Source organism: Rhinatrema bivittatum, chromosome 1 (genome assembly GCF_901001135.1).
Source record: "Rhinatrema bivittatum chromosome 1, aRhiBiv1.1, whole genome shotgun sequence".
Classification (NCBI taxonomy): Eukaryota; Metazoa; Chordata; class Amphibia; order Gymnophiona; family Rhinatrematidae; genus Rhinatrema; species Rhinatrema bivittatum.
Window position 1 is genome coordinate 145,911,277 of NC_042615.1, and position 18,888 is coordinate 145,930,164.

At 42.6% G+C, this 18,888-nt stretch overlaps 1 protein-coding gene across 2 annotated transcripts in view; it reads left to right on the forward strand.

Moving 5' to 3' along the window:
- The window catches only part of NFXL1 (nuclear transcription factor, X-box binding like 1), a 273,886-nt gene that overhangs the window by 29,418 nt on the left and 225,580 nt on the right, over positions 1 to 18,888 (forward strand). For both annotated transcript variants that reach the window (XM_029588216.1, XM_029588206.1), the window contains exons 4-6: positions 1,863 to 1,972; positions 14,214 to 14,347; positions 18,444 to 18,622. In XM_029588216.1, the coding sequence (XP_029444076.1) occupies positions 1,863 to 1,972; positions 14,214 to 14,347; positions 18,444 to 18,622 (423 nt within the window). The remainder of the gene's footprint in view (positions 1 to 1,862; positions 1,973 to 14,213; positions 14,348 to 18,443; positions 18,623 to 18,888) is intronic.

The window sequence follows — 18,888 nt, forward strand, 5'->3', positions numbered from 1 at the left end:
AGAGATTGTAGCCTGCATTTCCATTGTGAACCTAGTAAGGATGCATCTTAGATGTGGATTTGATTTAATTACCTTTCCAAATCCAAGCTTCAGGCAAGTTACATATTCAGGTGCAGTTTATGTTCCCGTCTCGAGGGCTTACAATCTAAGTTATTCCTGAGGCAATAGAGGATAAAATGACTTGCCCATGGTCACAAGGAGGGTCTGTCAAATATCAGCAATTCAGACTGTGGCTTCCCTGGCTCTCAGCCCACTGCTTTAATCACTAGGTATTGACCTTGAGTAATGGCTGAGATTCCCTCCCCCCAGGGGTTGCGAATGCTGTATCCCTAGTCTTGGGCACCCGAAGGAGCAGAAGCTGCGCTTGAGAATCGTACTCTGTTCTCTCTGCAGCATGTAGCAATGCCACTTAACCACTGAGCTGTCCATATCACCTTTTAGGATGCAGAGAATGTTTAATGGCTTTATTTGTTTGTGTGTGTGTTTTGATCCATGTAGCTTGGCATTATCTATACTCTTAATACATTTTGATATAGACTTCATGAATTTTGGCTTCTTTGCAAACCATGGGCCTTATTCAAAAAGGGTATTTGTCCATTTTGCACCTCTGGTAAATATCTGTTTTGAATAAGACTATATGTAATTGAAGCTAGTGCCAGCTTAGTTGGAACTAATGTTAATTAAAAGTGACATTGCACTAGCTAGAGAGGAACATTTAGCAGGTTTATGCAGTAACATACATTGAAAGCAGATAGGAAAAATGGGATTAGATACGCGTAACATTCTCTTGTCTATTGCAGATGATTGTTTATTGCAAACATGATTTTACCCTCACTCACCCACAAGTGAGGATTGTACTTTGCTTGTCCCATACCTTCATGAATTCTGTTACTGGTTTTACTTCCACTAGTTCCAGTGGAAGGCTGTAGATTCTATAAAGAGGTACTTCATTATGTTACTGTTGAATCTGCTCTGATCCATCCTTATATGATGCCTTTTTGTAATATAGAAAGCTCTTTCCAATAAAATATTGCTTCTGGTGCATTATTTATCCCCTTCTTCCTCTTCTTCTGTAGGGTTTTAAGTGACTTGGTGTATGGTGCAAAATCTACACTGTTTGGGTAGCCTTCCTCTGGGTTGGAAAAAAGGTGGGTGCCTGGTGCCATGTAGAGAAGTCGAGGTAGCAAGAGCAGTGATGGCCCTAGGCTGGCAAAGAGCAGCAGTGGGGGATGGTGAGGAAGAACTAGGGCTGGAAAGATTAGCAGTGGTTGCCAGGGTTTGGTTTTGCAACTGAGGCCTTCATTGGGCTGGAAGGAGCAGTGGAGGCTAGGGCTGGGAACAGCCACCAGGCCACAGAAGAAGGCAGACAGTGGGCAAGAGACTGGAGGGTAGAGAAGAAAGTTGGTAGGGGAAGGGATGTGCAAAAGACAAAAAAAAAAAGCTAAACAGATTTTTCTTCTCCTCTTCCCCTCGCCTCCTCCCTCCCCTCAACCGCCAACAGGCTCCTAAGAATTCTGGCTAGTGCCTTAGTTTAAAATTTTCCACCTTTAATCCTTTGAATTGCTGAAATGTGGTGTCCAGAATTGAACACAGTATTCCAGAGGAGATCTTAGTATTGATATAAACAGGAATTGGTTATCTCTGGTTGCTCTACCTTTCTCTGGGCATGAACATTCTCAAGTTGCAGTTCTGCCAGTACATCTCTGCTTGAATCTTAACCCTTGTTTTGTAGTCCTTTGCTTGTTCTGATCAGATGCTATCCATAAGTAAACATTAAGTGACAGGTCAGGAGTGAAAAAAGATCTCAAGAAGGTCACATGGCTAACACTGAAAATTCTTGCCTTTTTATGTGCTGTTTCAAGATGGTGATGCAAGTGAACTGGAGCGAACCCGGCAATATGTGAATGAAGCTTTTCAGGCTGGAGCGATGACATGTCTAATCTGCATTGCTTCAGTCAAGAGAAACCAGGCTGTAAGTATATTTTAAACTGTTCTCATAAAGCTGTCCGCACTAATGATTCTTAGTATACCTCATAGGAATGAATTGCTCCTGTATAATAAAAAGATGCTATTGAGGGTCTTCCTTTCTTTTGTCATAAATCACTTTTGTTTGCATTCTGCACCTTTTTATAGCATCTCACTAATGTAGCTTTCTCTTTTACATCAACTGTGGTTGTGCTTATGTGGTAGCTCTCTAATACTAAGGCAAGTTTTCCTCTCTCTGTCTTGTCCCTTTCCTTTGATGGCAGAGATTCATGGCTAGATTTTTAGAGGCAGCTGAATGCATGAATTACTGTTTAATTGGAGGTAAACAAACCTCTCTTCTACAGTTCTCCCTCTCTTGTGAGTCCACAGCTTCCTCATTCTCTTTTGGGCTTCCAACTCAGTCAGTACCTGAACCTGGGCTATAGTGCCTTGAACCTTCATTCTTGCTTTCTCATGGTTTTTACTCTTTTATCCTTCTCTCTTTACAACTCAGTTCTTTCAGCAAACGTCTTCAGTAGGAGTCTTGGATCATGGCTCTGCAGAACCCTTTATGCATGATGAATTTTGCCCTTAAGAGTCACTTTTGTGTCACTGAGATTCCTTTGCCTCTGGGGCTGAGAATGTTCCCTCCTGTGGCATCCCCAGTCCTTGACAGGCCAGTAAGTAGACACTGGGTTTGATAACTATGTAAGGTCATCAGGCCAGTCCTTTGCAGTCTTTTCCATCCATACATTAAGGGAGACGTTCCCAGGGTGCAGAATGGCAACTTATTTGTTTGTTCCAGATTGACAGTATACAAAACAATCTTGACGGTTTACACTCAATTATATAGAGGCCACTATATAATTATACAATCAAAATTACATAATAAAACAGTAGAACTTAAACTTATTGTAAAATCAAATTTATAACACGATAATTATATGCAATATCTTAAAATGAATCAATAAAATACAACAAGCTAAAATAATATTAGTAAAATAAAAGTAAAATAACATGAGATCTAAAATAAAAAATAAGATAAAATAAAAACAAAAATAAAGCCAGATGACATAGCTTTAAGCACTTTCAAGCCCTTAAGGATCGCACAGACATGTTGATATTTTTTTTTACACTCCAACCAGATCATAAGCATTTTTAAATATGTGAAGTATCAGTCTTGCTCCCCTGCCGTTGAAGCAAAGTGCTATGCTGGCTTTGCATTGAGGCTTTGCACGAGGCTTTCCTGGCTAGGAAGAATGCAGGAGAGGAGAGATCCAGAGAGAGAAGACAGGGCTGTCCAAAAAGACCTAGGTTGGCTTCTGTGGGAGGTTCTGGGCATGTGCCCAGGCAACTGGGGTTGTGTGGCGCTTGTGCGGAGGGTGACCCCCATGTATTTTTTTTTTCCATTTTTTATTTTGCATATCTCAGATTTGACAAAATTCAGACAATAATCATAATTCAGGAGTACATATTATAACATTAAATATGTTATCCAAGGAAACATATATTCTATGAATTACACTACAACAAAGTAATCTAGACTCACTATTACCAAACAGTAGTGGGGAGGAGTTCCATTTATAAGCAAGGATTCATGCACAAATTTAAACCAAAATTGAGAGATTCAGGGAGTATACACATTTTCCTACAATTCGAAGAAGATGTTATTATTTATTTATTTTGATTTCTTCTATACCGGCGTTCCTGTATAGAATACAGATCACACCGGTTTACATTAAACACAGAACAGTCGCTTGGTGGCGATACAAGGAAAAGTTACAATTGCAATTTAAAACAAGGAACAATTAAGTCAAGTAGATGAAATAAGTTCCATATAAATTAAATCAACAATTAAAATTGAGTAGATAAATATTTTCAGAATAGAAATAAATAACTTCAGAGCAGTTAAAAATTATTATTCTGTTACAATCAAGAAATGAACCCGGAAGACTAAGGAGCTGTTGCGTTTAGGTAGAGGGCTCACAGCTTGAGGGGCTAGTTAAGGGAGAGCATTGGGCTGTGAAATGATATCTGCTGAGTAACAGGATAAATACCGGATAACTTGAGCAGGTAGGATAGTGGGTTAGAGTCGAACAGGACTGGGGTGCCATAAGGGGACAAACTATAAGGGGGCAGGAACCTGATGTGGGCAGATGAGCATGCTAGGTTTGAAAGAGGGGGCCCCTGACAAGGGCTGGGAGGATTAATTTGAGAGTGCGACATAACCTAGACTGGGAGGCGGCTTCAGAAGGAGCTTAAATCTCCATTGAAGGCTTGGCTGAAGAGCCAGGTTTAAAATTTTTTTTTTAATGTCTGAAGGCAGAGTTCTTGTCGGTAATCAGGCGGAAGAGTAATCCAGAGGGTGGGACCCGCTGTGGATAAGGCACGCTTCCTTAAGGATGTTTTTACAGGGGGGGGGCATAGAGAGTGCCTTTGTAGACTCTTCTGATGGGTCTGTCCGATGTGTGTGGACGTAGCTGGATGCTTAGCTTGAGGGGGGAGATGTTGTGAATATCTTTGTGGATCATCATGAGGACTTTGAAAAGAATCCTGAATTTGGGTAACCAGTGGAGTTTCTGAAGGATGGGAGTGATGTGCTCTCTTTTGTTTGAGCTGGTGAGAATCCTGGCGGCGGCATTCTGAACCATCTGCAAGGGTTTAATAGCGATTGCAGGAAGACCGAGGAGGAGGGAGTTGCAGTAATCAACTTTCGATAGGATGATGGATTGAAGCACCAGCCGGAAGTCTCGGAAGTGAAGGAGAGGTTTCAGTTTAAGAACTTGTAGTTTGAAAAAGCATTCTTTTGTGGAGTTTTGTACACATTTTTTTAGGTTTAGTTGGTTATCAAGCAGAACCCCTAAGTCTCTAATGGATGATGAGTGATTGATAGTTGTTTTGGCAAATTGGGAGGAGCTTGGGGAGTTGAGGAGCACTTTGTTTTCATCCAGCGAGATGATGAGAATCTCCGTCTTATTGGTATTGAGGACGAGGTTAAGGCTGGTGAGAAGGCGGTTGATTGCTTGGAGACAGCTATTCCAGTGGGACCATGTTTTTTGAAGAGAGTCTGTGATTGGGAGAAGGATCTGGATGTCGTCCGCGTAAAGGTAGTGGGTTAGATTAAGATTAGTGAGTAACTGGCAGAGAGGGAGAAGATAGACGTTGAAGAGGGTGGGTGAAAGGGATGAGCCTTGGGGGACTCCCAGGTTGGATCTGATTGGGTGTGATTCTTTGTTGTTGATCCTCACCTTGAAGAATCTGTTGTCGAGGAAGGATTTGAACCAGCTGAGCGCAACTCCCTTAACACCTATGTCTGCCAGACGCTCTAATAAGATTGTATGTTTCACAGTGTCAAAGGCCGCAGATAAATCGAGAAGCGCTAGGAGATAGGTTGTATTCTTTCCAGGTTAAGGAGGATGGTGTCCGAAAGGGAAGATAGGAGGGATTCTGTGTTTAGAGTTTTGCGGAAGCCAAACTGAGATGTGTAGAGAAAATTGTTGTCCTCCAAGTATTCAGACAGTTGTTTGTTTACTATTTTTTCCATAATTTTGGCGATGACAGGCAAGTTCGCTATGGGGCGGAAGTTAGCTGGGTCCGTAGTTGAAAGGTTGGGTTTGGTTTAAGTATAGCAAGTTTTAGTTGGTCAGGCACCTGCCCTTGGGCCAAAGAGCAATTAATGATATCTGCAATAGGCTTAGTAAAAGTAAGAGAAGGCTATGCCAAACTAATGATCCTTAGAAGACTAAAACCCTTATTAACTCAAGATCACTTTCGCACAGTACTACAAGCGCTAATATTTGCTAGCACGGACTACTGTAACACACTTTTCCTAGGTTTACCATACACCACAATCAGGCCACTACAAATACTACAGAACTCAGCTGCAAGAATACTAACTGGAAAAAGAGATCACATCACCCAAACACTTGCAGATTGACACTGGCTCCCAATAGAACAGAGAGTCCAATTCAAAACACTTTGCACAGTTCATAAACTAATAAATGACGAAAATGCTGACTGGCTAAACACTGCTCTACGATTACATGTCCCTCAAAGAAATCTCAGATCAGCCAAAAAAGCACTACTAACCATTCCATCAGTCAAAACAGCAAAACTAACTCAAGTTAGAGAGAGAGCGCTATCCTTGGCAGGACCATTATTATGGAACACACTACCGCTTGAGCTTAGATTAATGAAAGAACTAAAACTCTTCAAAAAGAGCTTAAAACTTGGCTATTCAAAAAAAGCATTTCACAGCGAGGTCGCTGAATAAGGAGGAGGATAGGTTTGCCAACTTTTTGACAGAATAGGACTGAATACTCCGGGGGGTATGCCCCCTTCTTTTCAAACATTTGCAGAAAACATAAAGAAGTATAAAACATTGTTATAGTAAGACCATACTAATAAATATTTCAACAAAACTATCTAATAGAATATCCAATAATTAAAACATTTAAAAATGAAACGCCAATAGATGAAGTGCCATACCTCCGGGAGAAGTGTCTGCGTCAGGATGGAGCAAATGCCGACGCCGCAGGACCTCCACATCTCGCTAAGCCCCGGAGCTCCCGTGATGCCCCTGCCGCCTCATTTCACTTTGACCCTGGATTTGGGTGAGGTGAACTGACATGGAGAAGTTGGAGCTGACTGACCCCATCGGGGGGAATCTTAAGGAGAAAGAAGCGAGACCAAAGGCTAGTGGAAATGGTGATATGTTGGGAAATAATCCACTAATCTCTACACCTGAGGAGCAGGATGGCCGGGTGGCGGTACCAATATTGAGGCAGGAACGCCATCTGCAAGGAACAGTGAGTGAAATGGCTGCCTCGAGCGAACATCAGACACCAACAATAATGCTGGATAATGTATGGTCTGTTTTGATGGATTTACAATCCACCGTCAATTGTAAATTTAAATACGTTACTGGACACACAGAATCGTGTGGTACAGATAAACCCAATGTTATCAGTACATACTGCGAAACTGCAGGGCCTTGAAAATCGGGTCAGCCAGATGGAAAAAGTCCAAGCAGGACTAATTCAAGGCGAATTGGCGAACAGCAGAAAAATAGAGATTATGGAAAATCTATGTAATGTTCTATGTTAAATGTTCTATGTAATGCTCTTAGGCAAGTTTTATTGTTTCACTGTAAACCGGTTTGATTTGTATCCAATGCAAGAAGATCGGTATATAAAAATAAATAAATAAATAACAAATACATACAGCTGAAAGTCACCTATAAAAAGCAGAATGTTATTTTTATTTTAATCATAAGTAAATATTAGATTAAAACAGTTTTCACATATGATTACCCCAGGAATCATATAAACAGTATCTCCAACACACTTCTCATTTAGAGTATATTACTGAACTATGTAACCGTAAATATTGGCACACTATGGATAACTTAGATACCAAACCAAACCTATTTCGTGCCTAAATGTAAACCGTTGTGATGGTGCATCAATAAACGACGGTATAGAAAAGTTTCTAAATAAATAAATGTTCAGAATGGAGAGATATTACTCTCTCGTGACTCCTGCGGTTCTCTAAGTATTTCTCTAACTGTTCAGGTTCATAATAAACAAATCTTAACACCATTCACTTTCATTATACATTTACAAGGAATTCTAATGTTTATCTGAATCCCAAAGGTTCTAGCCTGGTTTGCAAGCACTAGAAATTTTTTACGTCTTATATGGGTCTCTTTTTAGAGATGTCAGGGTATGCCCATAACTTTTCCCCTAGATATAAACAAGATCTTTTACTCAAATATAGTTTTTTTTTTAAATTTTGTTTTTTTATTGAATTTTCATTATCATATAATGACAACAACATTTAAGAAAAACAAAACAAAAATAACAAGAAATACAGTCGGATTAATATATATATATCCAATCTAAATAATGCAGAAAGTTAAATTAAATTAAGTCAAATATTACAGGAGTAATATTACTTCCGACTCTACATATCAAAGGATAGACATATTTTTATTTATAAGAATAAATGGAGAACCATATAAAAGCGGTTCATAAGAAAAAAATTTTTTTAGGAATTGGCAGTTTCATCTAGTACAACAATTTACTTTTCCTTTCATGCCCTAGGTCCACATGAAGACATTAAGAATGTGAGTCCAGGTATAGACGCAGCTGTTGAGGGTCCGAAAAAATATATCTACTCAAATATAGTTTTAATATATCATCTCTATCTTCCGATGACTGAAATTTCACCAGTAAAGTTCCTCGCATTTCTATTTGAGATCTATAAGAAGTCTCTAACTCAGTAACATTTAATGATGCTCCCTCTTATAATAAATTTCCATTTACTTGTTCTTCTTTCTTCTTCGGTAAGAAGTATGCCTTCAATATCTTTGGTAGCATATCCGATGATAGTGATAAGATTTCTTGAAAATAATTCTTTAATTGTTCTTTCGGGGAAGACATTTTACACTTAAGAAAATTCAATATTCTTAAGTTATTATACCTAAGAGTTCTCTATATTTTCCACCTTTTTCCCCAACAGAGATTCTCCTTGAATTATAGAGAACTGTACTTGCTTTATCTGATTTATTTCTTCATCCACTTTCATCAGATTAACTCTGTTTATTTCTGGGGTTAAATTATATAAAATTGTTTGCATTTCTTTTATATTTGAAGACAAAGTTAACAAATCCTTTTGCGTCTACATAATGCATTAATGTAGACGCAAAAGGATTAACACCATAGTAACGACTTTGGGTTTTTCATTCAGTAAGAAAGGCGTTATATTTATAACTTGTGATAGAGAAATACCTCGAGCTTCTGGAGATCTTTGAGGCTGAGAAATCTTCACTGCTAACTCAGCTTCCATTTCGCTGGTTGCAGCTCAGTCTAAGCCGAAATCACCCTCCACTGGTGGGGAGGAGATGAAAGGGCCTCCCGATCTCTTTGATGGCGCAATTTCTCTAGCTGCAGCTTCCCCGATAGGGCTCAATTCAGCGACGCCATCCGTCCTTGTCTTGAGCCAAAGTCCACAGCGGTCTTAGCGTCACCTGGTGGATTGGGGATTGTAGGAGCCCCGGGACTTAGGGTGGTATCTCCCAGGAGCAGCGGTGCTTGCTCTCCACCTAACTGCTCAGTGGGACACTCCAGGGTTATTACCTCCATCTGAGGTTGGAAGCCTGTCAGCGTTGTTTGGATCAGCGCGGGTCTGGTAGGGGTCGGGGCTCCCTCTCTTACCCGGCCTTTACGTTTTGTATGAGGCATCTTTTGAAAACCAACAGCGAACAATATCAAAAAAGGGAACAAAAAACAACGCTGCCGGAGCTTCACACACAGTCTCTCACAAACGCCATCTTGGCCACTCCCCCAATGACCCCATGGATTTGGATGACTTGGAAGAGATGCAGGAGGATGCTGCGTCCTTCGCAGGGAGTGGATCTGGATGGGGTCAGACCCCGCATCCGGATGTGAGCAAGGATGATCTGGAACTTGTTGAAGGGACCGGGACCGAAGGGGATGACTCTCAGGTGGTCCGTTTGAAGAAGGAGGTGCTTTTGGTCCTTATTCCTCAAGTATTGGAAGAATTGGGGGTGAAGCTAATTTTTCTCTCATGCATATTGATTGTGGATTTCCTGAAAACCCGACTGGCTGGTGGGCCCCCAGGACAGGGTTGGGGACCACTGTTTTAAGGGGAAGCTGCTTTTTGGGGTGGAGCTGAATCAGTTGAAGTAGTCCCTGGGGGAATCCAAGGGAATTAGGCTATCAGAGGATAAGAAGGGCAATAAGGTCTTTCCACCTCAATCCTGTTTTCGGGAGTCAAGGTGGTTTTGGTCCGTAGAGGGACTTCAACCTTGGGCTTCAATCAGCAGACATTTCGGGGTTCCAGCAGGTCCGGTCAGGGGACCAGCTGGAGCAAGTCCTCCCAATGAAGCCAGGCTCGCCCACTCCATGCTAGAGGCAGTAGGGGGCAGGTTGTCCCATTTTTACGAGAAGTGGGCCAAGATTACCTCGGACCAGTGGGTTCTGGAAGTTGTAAGAGATGGTTACGCCTTAGAATTTTCACGTCTGCTCAGGGAAGCCTTTCTGGAGTCCCACTGCTCTTCTCCAATCAAATGGGAAGCGGTAGAGGGGACTCTGCAAAGGTTGATAAGCTTAGAGACTATAATTCCAGTGCTGCTGAGCGAGCAGGGGCGGGGGAGGTACTCCATCTATTTTCTGGTACCAAAAAAAGGAGAGCACCTTTCATCCTATCTTGGATTTGCAAAAGGTAAATGTAACTTGCGGGTGCTGCGTTTCCAGATGGAGATGCTGCGTGCGATGATTGCAGTGGTCCACAAACGAGAATTTCTGGTGTCTTTGGATCTATCCGAAGCTTATCTCCATATTCCCATTCGAAAGGACCATCAGAAATTTCTGCAATTCAAGGTATTGGGTCAGTACTTCCAGTTTTGGGCTCTTCCATTTGGGTTGGCCATGGCTTCCCGAGCCTTCACAAAGGTGATTGTGGTGGCCTTGAGATGAGATGGGATTCTGGTCCATCCCTATCTGGACAACTGGCTTTTCCTGGTGAAGACTGAGGAGGAGTGCGGTTAATCCATGCAAAGAGTGATGAACACCCTCAGTTCTCTGGTTTGGGTGATCAATGTGGCAAAGAGTCACCTGGTTCTGTCTCATTCATCGGAATATCTAGGGGCCCATTTTGATACCCAGAAGGGCAAAGTGTATCTGACAGATTGTCGAAGTTGCAAGTGCAGGTGACATGGCTGTTGCGTCTACCAGTGCCAAGGGTCTGGGATTACTTACAGGTGCTGAACTCCATGGCTTTGACATTGAATCTAGTTCCGTGGGCCTTTGTTCACATGCATCCATTGCTAAAGGGGCTGTGGTCCAGGTGGAATCTAATGTCTGAGCAGTATTATCTACAGTTGCGTCTTCTATTGGAGTCCAGGTCCAGTCTTTCGTGGTGGCTGTCGAAGAGCAACCTGGAAAGGGAGCTGGACCTGGAGGCTCCGGATTGGGTGGTGGTGACCACAGATGCCAGCTTTAAGGATTCGCGAGCAGTGTGCTTGGATCTGTCTGTCCAGGGGCTTTGGTCAGTGGCAGAGATGGCCTGCTCCATCAATCGTCTGGAGACACCAGGGTAATGTGCAGGGCTTTAGAAGTGTTTCTGCCTCTGGTACAGGGTCGAATGGTTTGAGTGTTTTCAGACAATGCGACAACGGTGGCGTACATCAATCATCAAGGAGGAACGGAGAGTCCCATTGTGCCTCTGGAAACTCGGCTACTGTTTGTGTGGGTGGAGCATCATCTCAAGGGAATTGCGGCCTCCTACCTAGCGGGGGTAGACAATGTGCAGGCGGATTTCCTAAGCAGATAACAACTGGATCCTGGGGAGTGGGAGCTGTTCCCTGAAGCCTGGATCACATTTGTGCCAGTAGGGGTGTTCCTCAGCTGGACCTCATGGTGATGCGGGCCAGTGCAAAAACAAGATTCTTCGGTAGTAGAATGAAAGTCAGTTTGGTAGGACTAGATGCTTTAGTGTGCCTGTGGCCAATGGGGATCCTTCTGTATGTGTTTCCTCCATGGCCACTCATAGGTCGAGTGTTACGGTGTGTAGAAGTGCATCCAGAGACACTAGTGCTACTGGCGCTGGAGTGGCTGTGTCATCCATAAGGCGGATCTGGTATATCTGGCGGTGGACGAGCCTCTTCAGCTGGCTCATCTGCTGGGATTGCTTCAGCAGGGACCCATATTTTCGGATTGGGAGGATTGCTTTTGAGAGGCTGCGCTTGCGCATGAAGGGATATTCAGAACCATAAGAACATAAGAAATTGCCATGCTGGGTCAGACCAAGGGTCCATCAAGCCCAGCATCCTGTTTCCAACAGAGGCCAAACCAGGCCACAAGAACCTGGCAAGTACCCAAACACTAAGAAGATCCCATGCTACTGATGCCAGTAATAGCAAAGGCCATTCCCTAGGTCACCTTGATTAATAGCAGTTAATGGATGTCTCCTCCAAGAACTTATCCAAACTTTTTTTGAACCCAGCTACACTAACTGCACTAACAACATCCTCTGGCAACAAATTTCAGAGCTTAATTGTGCATAGAGTGAAATAATTTTCTCCAATTAGTAAATTCTACCCTTCTCCAGGCTAGATGGCCTTCTACTTCCATGGCGTATGTCAGAGTTTGTAAGGTTTTTGAGGCCTGGTGCCTACAGCAGTGCCTGGATCCTCTGTCAGCGACGGTACCACATATTTTGTCCTTTCTTCAGCAGGGCTTGTCCAAGGGTTTTGCCTATAGTTTGCTCCATGTCCAGGTTTCTGCCTTGGGTTGTCTCAGGGGCAAGGTGCAGCGCAAGTCTTTGGCCTCTCATCCTGATGTCATCCGATTCCTGAAGGGGGTTAAGCATGTGCGACCTCCATTTTGGAAGGTGTGTCCAGACTGGAATCTCAACTTAGTCTTGCGGGTTCTCTGTGAGGCACCCTTTGAGCCTTTAGGTCGAGCTTCTTTGAAAGACATTATGTTGAATTCGATTTTACTGGTTGTGATTTGCTCAGCCAGGAGGATTTCGGAGCATCAGGCTCTATCTTGTCCTGATCCTTTTTTGTTTATTACTAATGACAGGGTGTCCTTGCATATGGTGCCTTCCTTTTTGCCAAAAATGGTTTCTGCCTTCCATGGGAATCAGACAGTTGAATTACCGGGTTTCCCGGAATGGTCTAGAGATTCTTCGGAAGGTAGAGATCTCCATCTTCTGGATGTGCGTGGCTGTTTGTTGTGTTATTGGAAGGTCACTAATTCCTTTTGGCGATTGGACCATCTTTTTGTATTTGGTCGAGCGAAGAAAAGAGAGAGAACTTCTAAAGCTACTTTGGCTTGTTGGTTGAAAGAGGCTATTTGTTCGGCCTATATTTGTAAGGGTCATGCCATTCCGATGGGTCTAAAGGAGCATTCGACTAGAGCACAGGCAGTCTCTTGGGCGGATTGTCAGTTGGTGTCTCCCCAGGGGATCTGTAGGACCATGGTATGGTCCTCGCTTCTTACTTTTGCAAAACGTTACTGATGGGATGTTTGGATGCAAGAAGATATGACTTTTGGAAAAGTGTGTTGAGACCCAGGTCTTTTGGGTTCCCACCCAGTATAGGGTTGTTTTTGGTACATCTTGCTTGTCTGGACTGCTGGGTATGTTCAGGAAAGGAAAATTTGGTTCTTACCTGCTAATTTTCGTTCTTGTAATACCACAGATAAGTCCAGAGACCCGCCCTGGAATTACTGCCGAAAGACTGATTTTCCTGGTATTATCTGCTGTATATTGAAGAGTTTCTTACCAATTAAACTGTTTGTTGAATTAAGCGGATGACAGTCTGTTTTGATACTGCAGTTATGTTGGTCTCCAGTTCAGGGGGCTCCAACCCTGGGGTTTTTGGTTCGCCTTGGTAAAGGGGAATGCTATTTATTTTTTGGCTTGGGTACAGGTCAATACTGAGGGACTGCAGGTGGCACTCTCGTTATGTAGCAGTGCCTCAAAGCTTTTGTTCTCTGCCTCCATCTGCTGGTAGGGATCAAAACCCACTTGTCTGGACTGATCTGTGGTATTACAGGAACGAAAATTAGCAGATAAGAACCAATTTTCCTTTCTTAATAATAATAAAAGCCATTTGACTTTCAAATATCACATGGAAGGAATTGTCAAATGATGTTGGCCTCTGAAAGAATTACACCACCAAACAGAGGGCAGTGCAGGTAATTCAATAAGTCCCCTCAACTTCAAATTCTTTTCATCAAAGGTTTCTTTTTATTTTTACATCGGCAGCTCCATTGCTTAGACAAGCACAGAATTTAAGAAGGGTCCCCCGACATGGACCCGTGTTTCGCCAAACCCGGCTGCGTCGAGAGGGACAAGCATTTAGAGACAGGGATTCTTCAACTTTGCAGAGCAAAACATCACAAAATGCAAAGATTTTTTGTTCACAGAAGTAGCTTTATTTTTTTTTCCCTACTCCCCTATTTTTATATTGCCTCCCATTACAACAATAGTTCTCAAGCAGAAGCCACAGACCATGGACCCTGAGCTGGGCTTCTAGGTGTTATACCCAGGCAATCAGCATGGCCACTTATAGTACTCTCGCTAAATCACTTGGCTGGCCCAGAAGTGATTTAGCGAGAGGTCCCTTAAATAATTGGTTCTTTTGTATTTAATCAGTAGAGCATGACCAAGTAAGACACGTGATATAATATTAATTAGTCTCTGCTTTCTGACAGGTCTGGAGCTGCTCTGGATGTTTTTGCATATTTCACATCCCATGTATCCAAAAGTGGGCTAAGGACAGCATATTCCTCATCTCCTCTCCACTGACAGATGATGATTTTGGAAAGAAAGATTACCCATGGCCATGGTAAGTTAATTTTTTAGAATAAGACCTAATTTATCAAAGTGTAATGTGGGGTGATATTTCTGTTCTAGGCCTATGAAAAAAAAACTTTGATAGCTGTAATAAGAACACGGATAGATATAGCCGCTGCCGCCCCTAGTACTAATTTGGGGCTGGTGGCATGCTGTCCTTTTCTACCTCACACCCCCCCCCCCCCCCCCCACCCGAAGCAAATTTCAAAGAGATGGGATCCAGTGGAAATCCTCAAAGCGCTTACAGGCTTTGCCCCTTGCATGGAAACTAAGAGGATGGGGGCCTGTGAGTGTTGGCTTCAGCTTTGTGCTCATTGTACCTTGAGGATTGCTGCTGAAGCCAAGATCTGGTGGGGTGGGGGGGGGGGGGGGAGGAAGCAGTGGTGATGGCAGCAGCAGGAGTTACACTTTTGGAAGGTCTGGAACAGGATTACAAGGTACAGGAGAGGTGGCAGAAAAATTACAATACTTGTAAAGAATGTTTTTGTGAAAATAGAAAAAAGTACCATGCCTTAGCAGGTGCCTTCCTATTTTCATTTTCCCTGTACATACCCGGATCAGTCCAGACTCCTGGGTTTATGCATACCTGCTAGCAGATGGAGACAGAATTTTACTGACATTGCTACATAATCAATGGTGCCTATCTGCAGTTCCTCAGTATTGACCTTTACCCAAGCACAAAAAAACTGTAAAAAACAACAAATTTACAAAAACCTTTTTCAACAAGGCTGTATTCCATACCATGAAAAAAACTGCATTCTCTACCAATAAACCTCAGCTGAACGGATGACTCTCCACCTGCACAGATTGGGCGGGTTCTGGACTGATCCATGGAACTATAGGAATGAAAATTAGCAGGTAAGAATCAATTTTCCTTTCTCTGTATGTACCTGGATCAATCCAGACTCCTGGGATGTAGCAAAGCTCCCTACTTAGGGTGGGACATGGAGAATCCCACTCATAAGACACACTTGCCGGATCCCCCACATCCAGATGATAGTGCCTTGCAAATGTATACAGTGACTTCCAAGTCGCCACTCTACAAATTTCCTGCAGCGAAACCAACTGAGCCTCCACCCACAAGGCTGCCTGAGAACACAGAGTGTGCCCGCAAATCTTCAGGCACCTGACGCCGCTTGAGAATGTATTTTGACCCAATGGCTGCACTAGGTAGACCGTATCTGCCTTCCTGTTTACCGGAGGCACATAGATGTGTTTCCAAATTCTAAGGAGTAGCTCCTTGAAAATGTCATGCACAGGAACAGCTACCATTTTCTTAGGAGCATCAACGAACTGGAGATCCTCTAGAATCTCTTCCAGCTGTAGAACCCAAGTCTTTCGGCCTAGGGCCCCTTTTTTGAGTTCAGGCTGTCTTCCTCTGTTTCAAATAGCAGCTCTGTTGTGCCTGTTAGTACCTGGTTGCGTGTGGTTTGGTCTGGCTTGCATTCAGGAACAGCCTAATCTAGGAATTTACCCATGTTTGAGGACTACCATCCTGCTTAAGAACATAAGAAATTGCCATGCTGGGTCAGACCAAGGGTCCATCAAGCCCAGCATCCTGTTTCCAACAGAGGCCAAACCAGGCCACAAGAACCAGGCAATTACCCAAACACTAAGAAGATCCCCTGCTACTCATGCAATTAATCATTATCAGCCAGCCATCAAGGGAACACCTCGATGTGTGGTGATGTGCGGGTGCTATGTTTGAGGCAGCCACTTTGTGATTGTCTCTCTTTTTAGCATTTCAAGAATAAACACGGGAGCTAAAAAGAGAGACAATCACAAAGTGGCTGCCTCAAACATAGCACCCGCACATCACCACACATCGAGGTGTTCCCTTGATGGCTGGCTGTTAATGATCTCTTGAATACAAGGGAATGAGGTTTCATAGTTGTTAACTGATACAATTAATAGCAGTGGCTATTCCCTAAGTAAATTTGATTAATAGCCGTTAATGGACTTCTCCTCCAAGAACCCATCCAAATCTTTTTTTTTTTTAACCCAGCTACACTAACTGCACTAACCACATCCTCTGGCAACAAATTCCAGAGCTTTATTGTGAGTTGAGTGAAAAAGAATTTTCTACGATTAGTCTTAAATGTGCTACTTGCTAACTTCATGGAATGCCCCCTAGTCCTTCTATTATTCGAAAGTGTAAATAATCGATTCACATCTACTCGTTCAAGACCTCTCATGATCTTAAAGACATCTATCGTATTCCCCCTCAGCCATCTCTGCTTGTCCTAGGAAAAAGCAGATTTGCTTACCTGTAACACCTGTTCTCCTAGGACAGCAAGATATTAGTCCTCATGAAACCTGCCCACCACCCTGCGGAGTTGGGTTTTGTTATTTTATTTTTTCGTAATTCTATGCTACTAGACTGAAGAGGGACCGTGCATGGATAGTGGCATACTGGGCATGCTCAATGTGCCAGTCAAAGTTTCCCATGCTGGGCTCCATCGGATGATGTCATCTATGTGTGAGTTGAGGAGGGCTTTTTTTTTTTGTTTGTTTCCATAGAAATGTATGTATTTAAAATAGTTGTTACCTGCCCCTCCATGGTTTGGAGTGGGTTTTTTGTTTACCAAGTGCTTAATTGAAATGTAGCTGGAAGTAGAAGATGCTGGTTTTTTTTTTTTTCTTTACAGTACATGAATGAGCTTGGTAGCTGTCAACTATAGTTCCTCTTTTAAGGGTGACTGTTATGTGCTTTGCTTGGGGAGGCTTTGTTTAGGTTTATCCAAGCAGGAGTCGGGAACTGGATGGGTTCAAAGACACACAAATCCACAAAATGTAGACCCACTCGAGTTCAGGAGATTTAAGTTTACACTTAGCATTTATCGAATGCCTGTTCCAATATTGCATAATGTTCTCCTTGAAAATACCAAACTTTGATAAATCTCTTCCTTTTTAGCTGTTTTTCTCTATGCCTTGGTATTCAGCTTGCACTTGTCTTCCCTGGCTCATTAACAGGAGCCTTTTTTCTATGAAATTTTATAAAAAAAAAAAAAGTGCAAAACATTTATGCAGAGGTGTGCAGTAGGCAGCCCATAAATATTGTAAATACATTTTCCTGAATATTGTACAATATCCTTTAAACTGACAACATGAGAGAGGGAGAATGCAGGGTGGTGAACACCTCCAAATTAGTGCCTGTTTTGTACGGATCAGGAATTTTGTGGAAATGTGGCCATTGAGCTTTTAATTGCCCCCTTTTTCACTGATTTTGCTACCTTTCCTAAATTTACTGGGCAGCTTGATGACCATTCAGGCATGGGTTGGCATTTATCTCATGTGAAGGTTCATGGCATAACATGCTTGTGTAAATTTCTACTTTAATCCCTATATGCCAGTCTCCTGATTTTGATGCTTATGCTAGGTTGGAGAAGTTAACAAAAATAAGCAGAACAGAGGGGTTGGGGTATCCTTCATGTCAACAAGTGAAGATGGTAGCTACATTATTGCTATCTGTGGCATGGTATATAATTTATTAATGAATCTATATTATAACCCGCTTTGAGTGGTCCCAATGGAATTGAAAAGGCGGGATACAAATGCAAAGATGAGACATCTTCGAAAAGAGCTTCAGAACCTCAGGATGTTGACCTCCCTTTACGCTTATTAGAAAACTCTTCAGTTCTCAGTATATTCAGCTAATGCTTCACTTCTGTTTGTTGCTCATCAATCTCTGACTGGTTTCTTACTGCACTGCCCTGAAACGCAACCTAGCAGTGACCTTGTTGAATGAGCCAGCATGACACACCTGCTGCGACAATTCATTACGGAGGTCAAAATACGACAGCAAATTGAGCTTGTATGGTAGGATGGGTCGGGAAGGCAGGGGAGATGTATGTTAATGATATGACAACATTGCTTCTATGTGTGTTACCCTGGAGTACGGATATAGATTAGATCCTGGGGTTGTGGCCAGAAATGAAAAGCACCAGAATGCTGTTTCAATAGAGGTATTCTTGCACAGGGATGATTTGGTTTCATTATATTCTTTGAAGATTAAATCCACTCACTCTTTGGATTATTTGTTTAAATAGTGAGCTTTAAATGTTTTTCTTTTCCCTTTTTTATTTTAGTCCTAAATGTCGTCATGAGTACAAACGATCTGAGACACCTAATAGGTATTACTGCTACTGTGGGAAAGTGGAAGATCCACCATTGGATCCATGGCTTGTACCTCACTCTTGTGGCCAAGTTTGTGAGAAAGCATTTCAACCTTCATGTGGACATAAATGCTTGCTGCTCTGCCACCCAGGTAATTGTATACTAGTATGGCAACATAAGTCTAGTTTGTTTATGACATGCTTTGCCACCCGGGGAGTTCAAAGTGTGTTACAGATAGACCTGATATATGGTGCAATGCGTTCGTTTACACTTGCTAGCTTAACAGGGCTACAATGTAGATATGTTATGACTAGAGCCCTTATATACAGTGTTAGGCAGTAGTTCGAGGTAGAACAGTGGGGGCAGTACAGTGTAAAACAAAACAGCGCAGTGGTTAAATAGGATTAATTAAAGGTT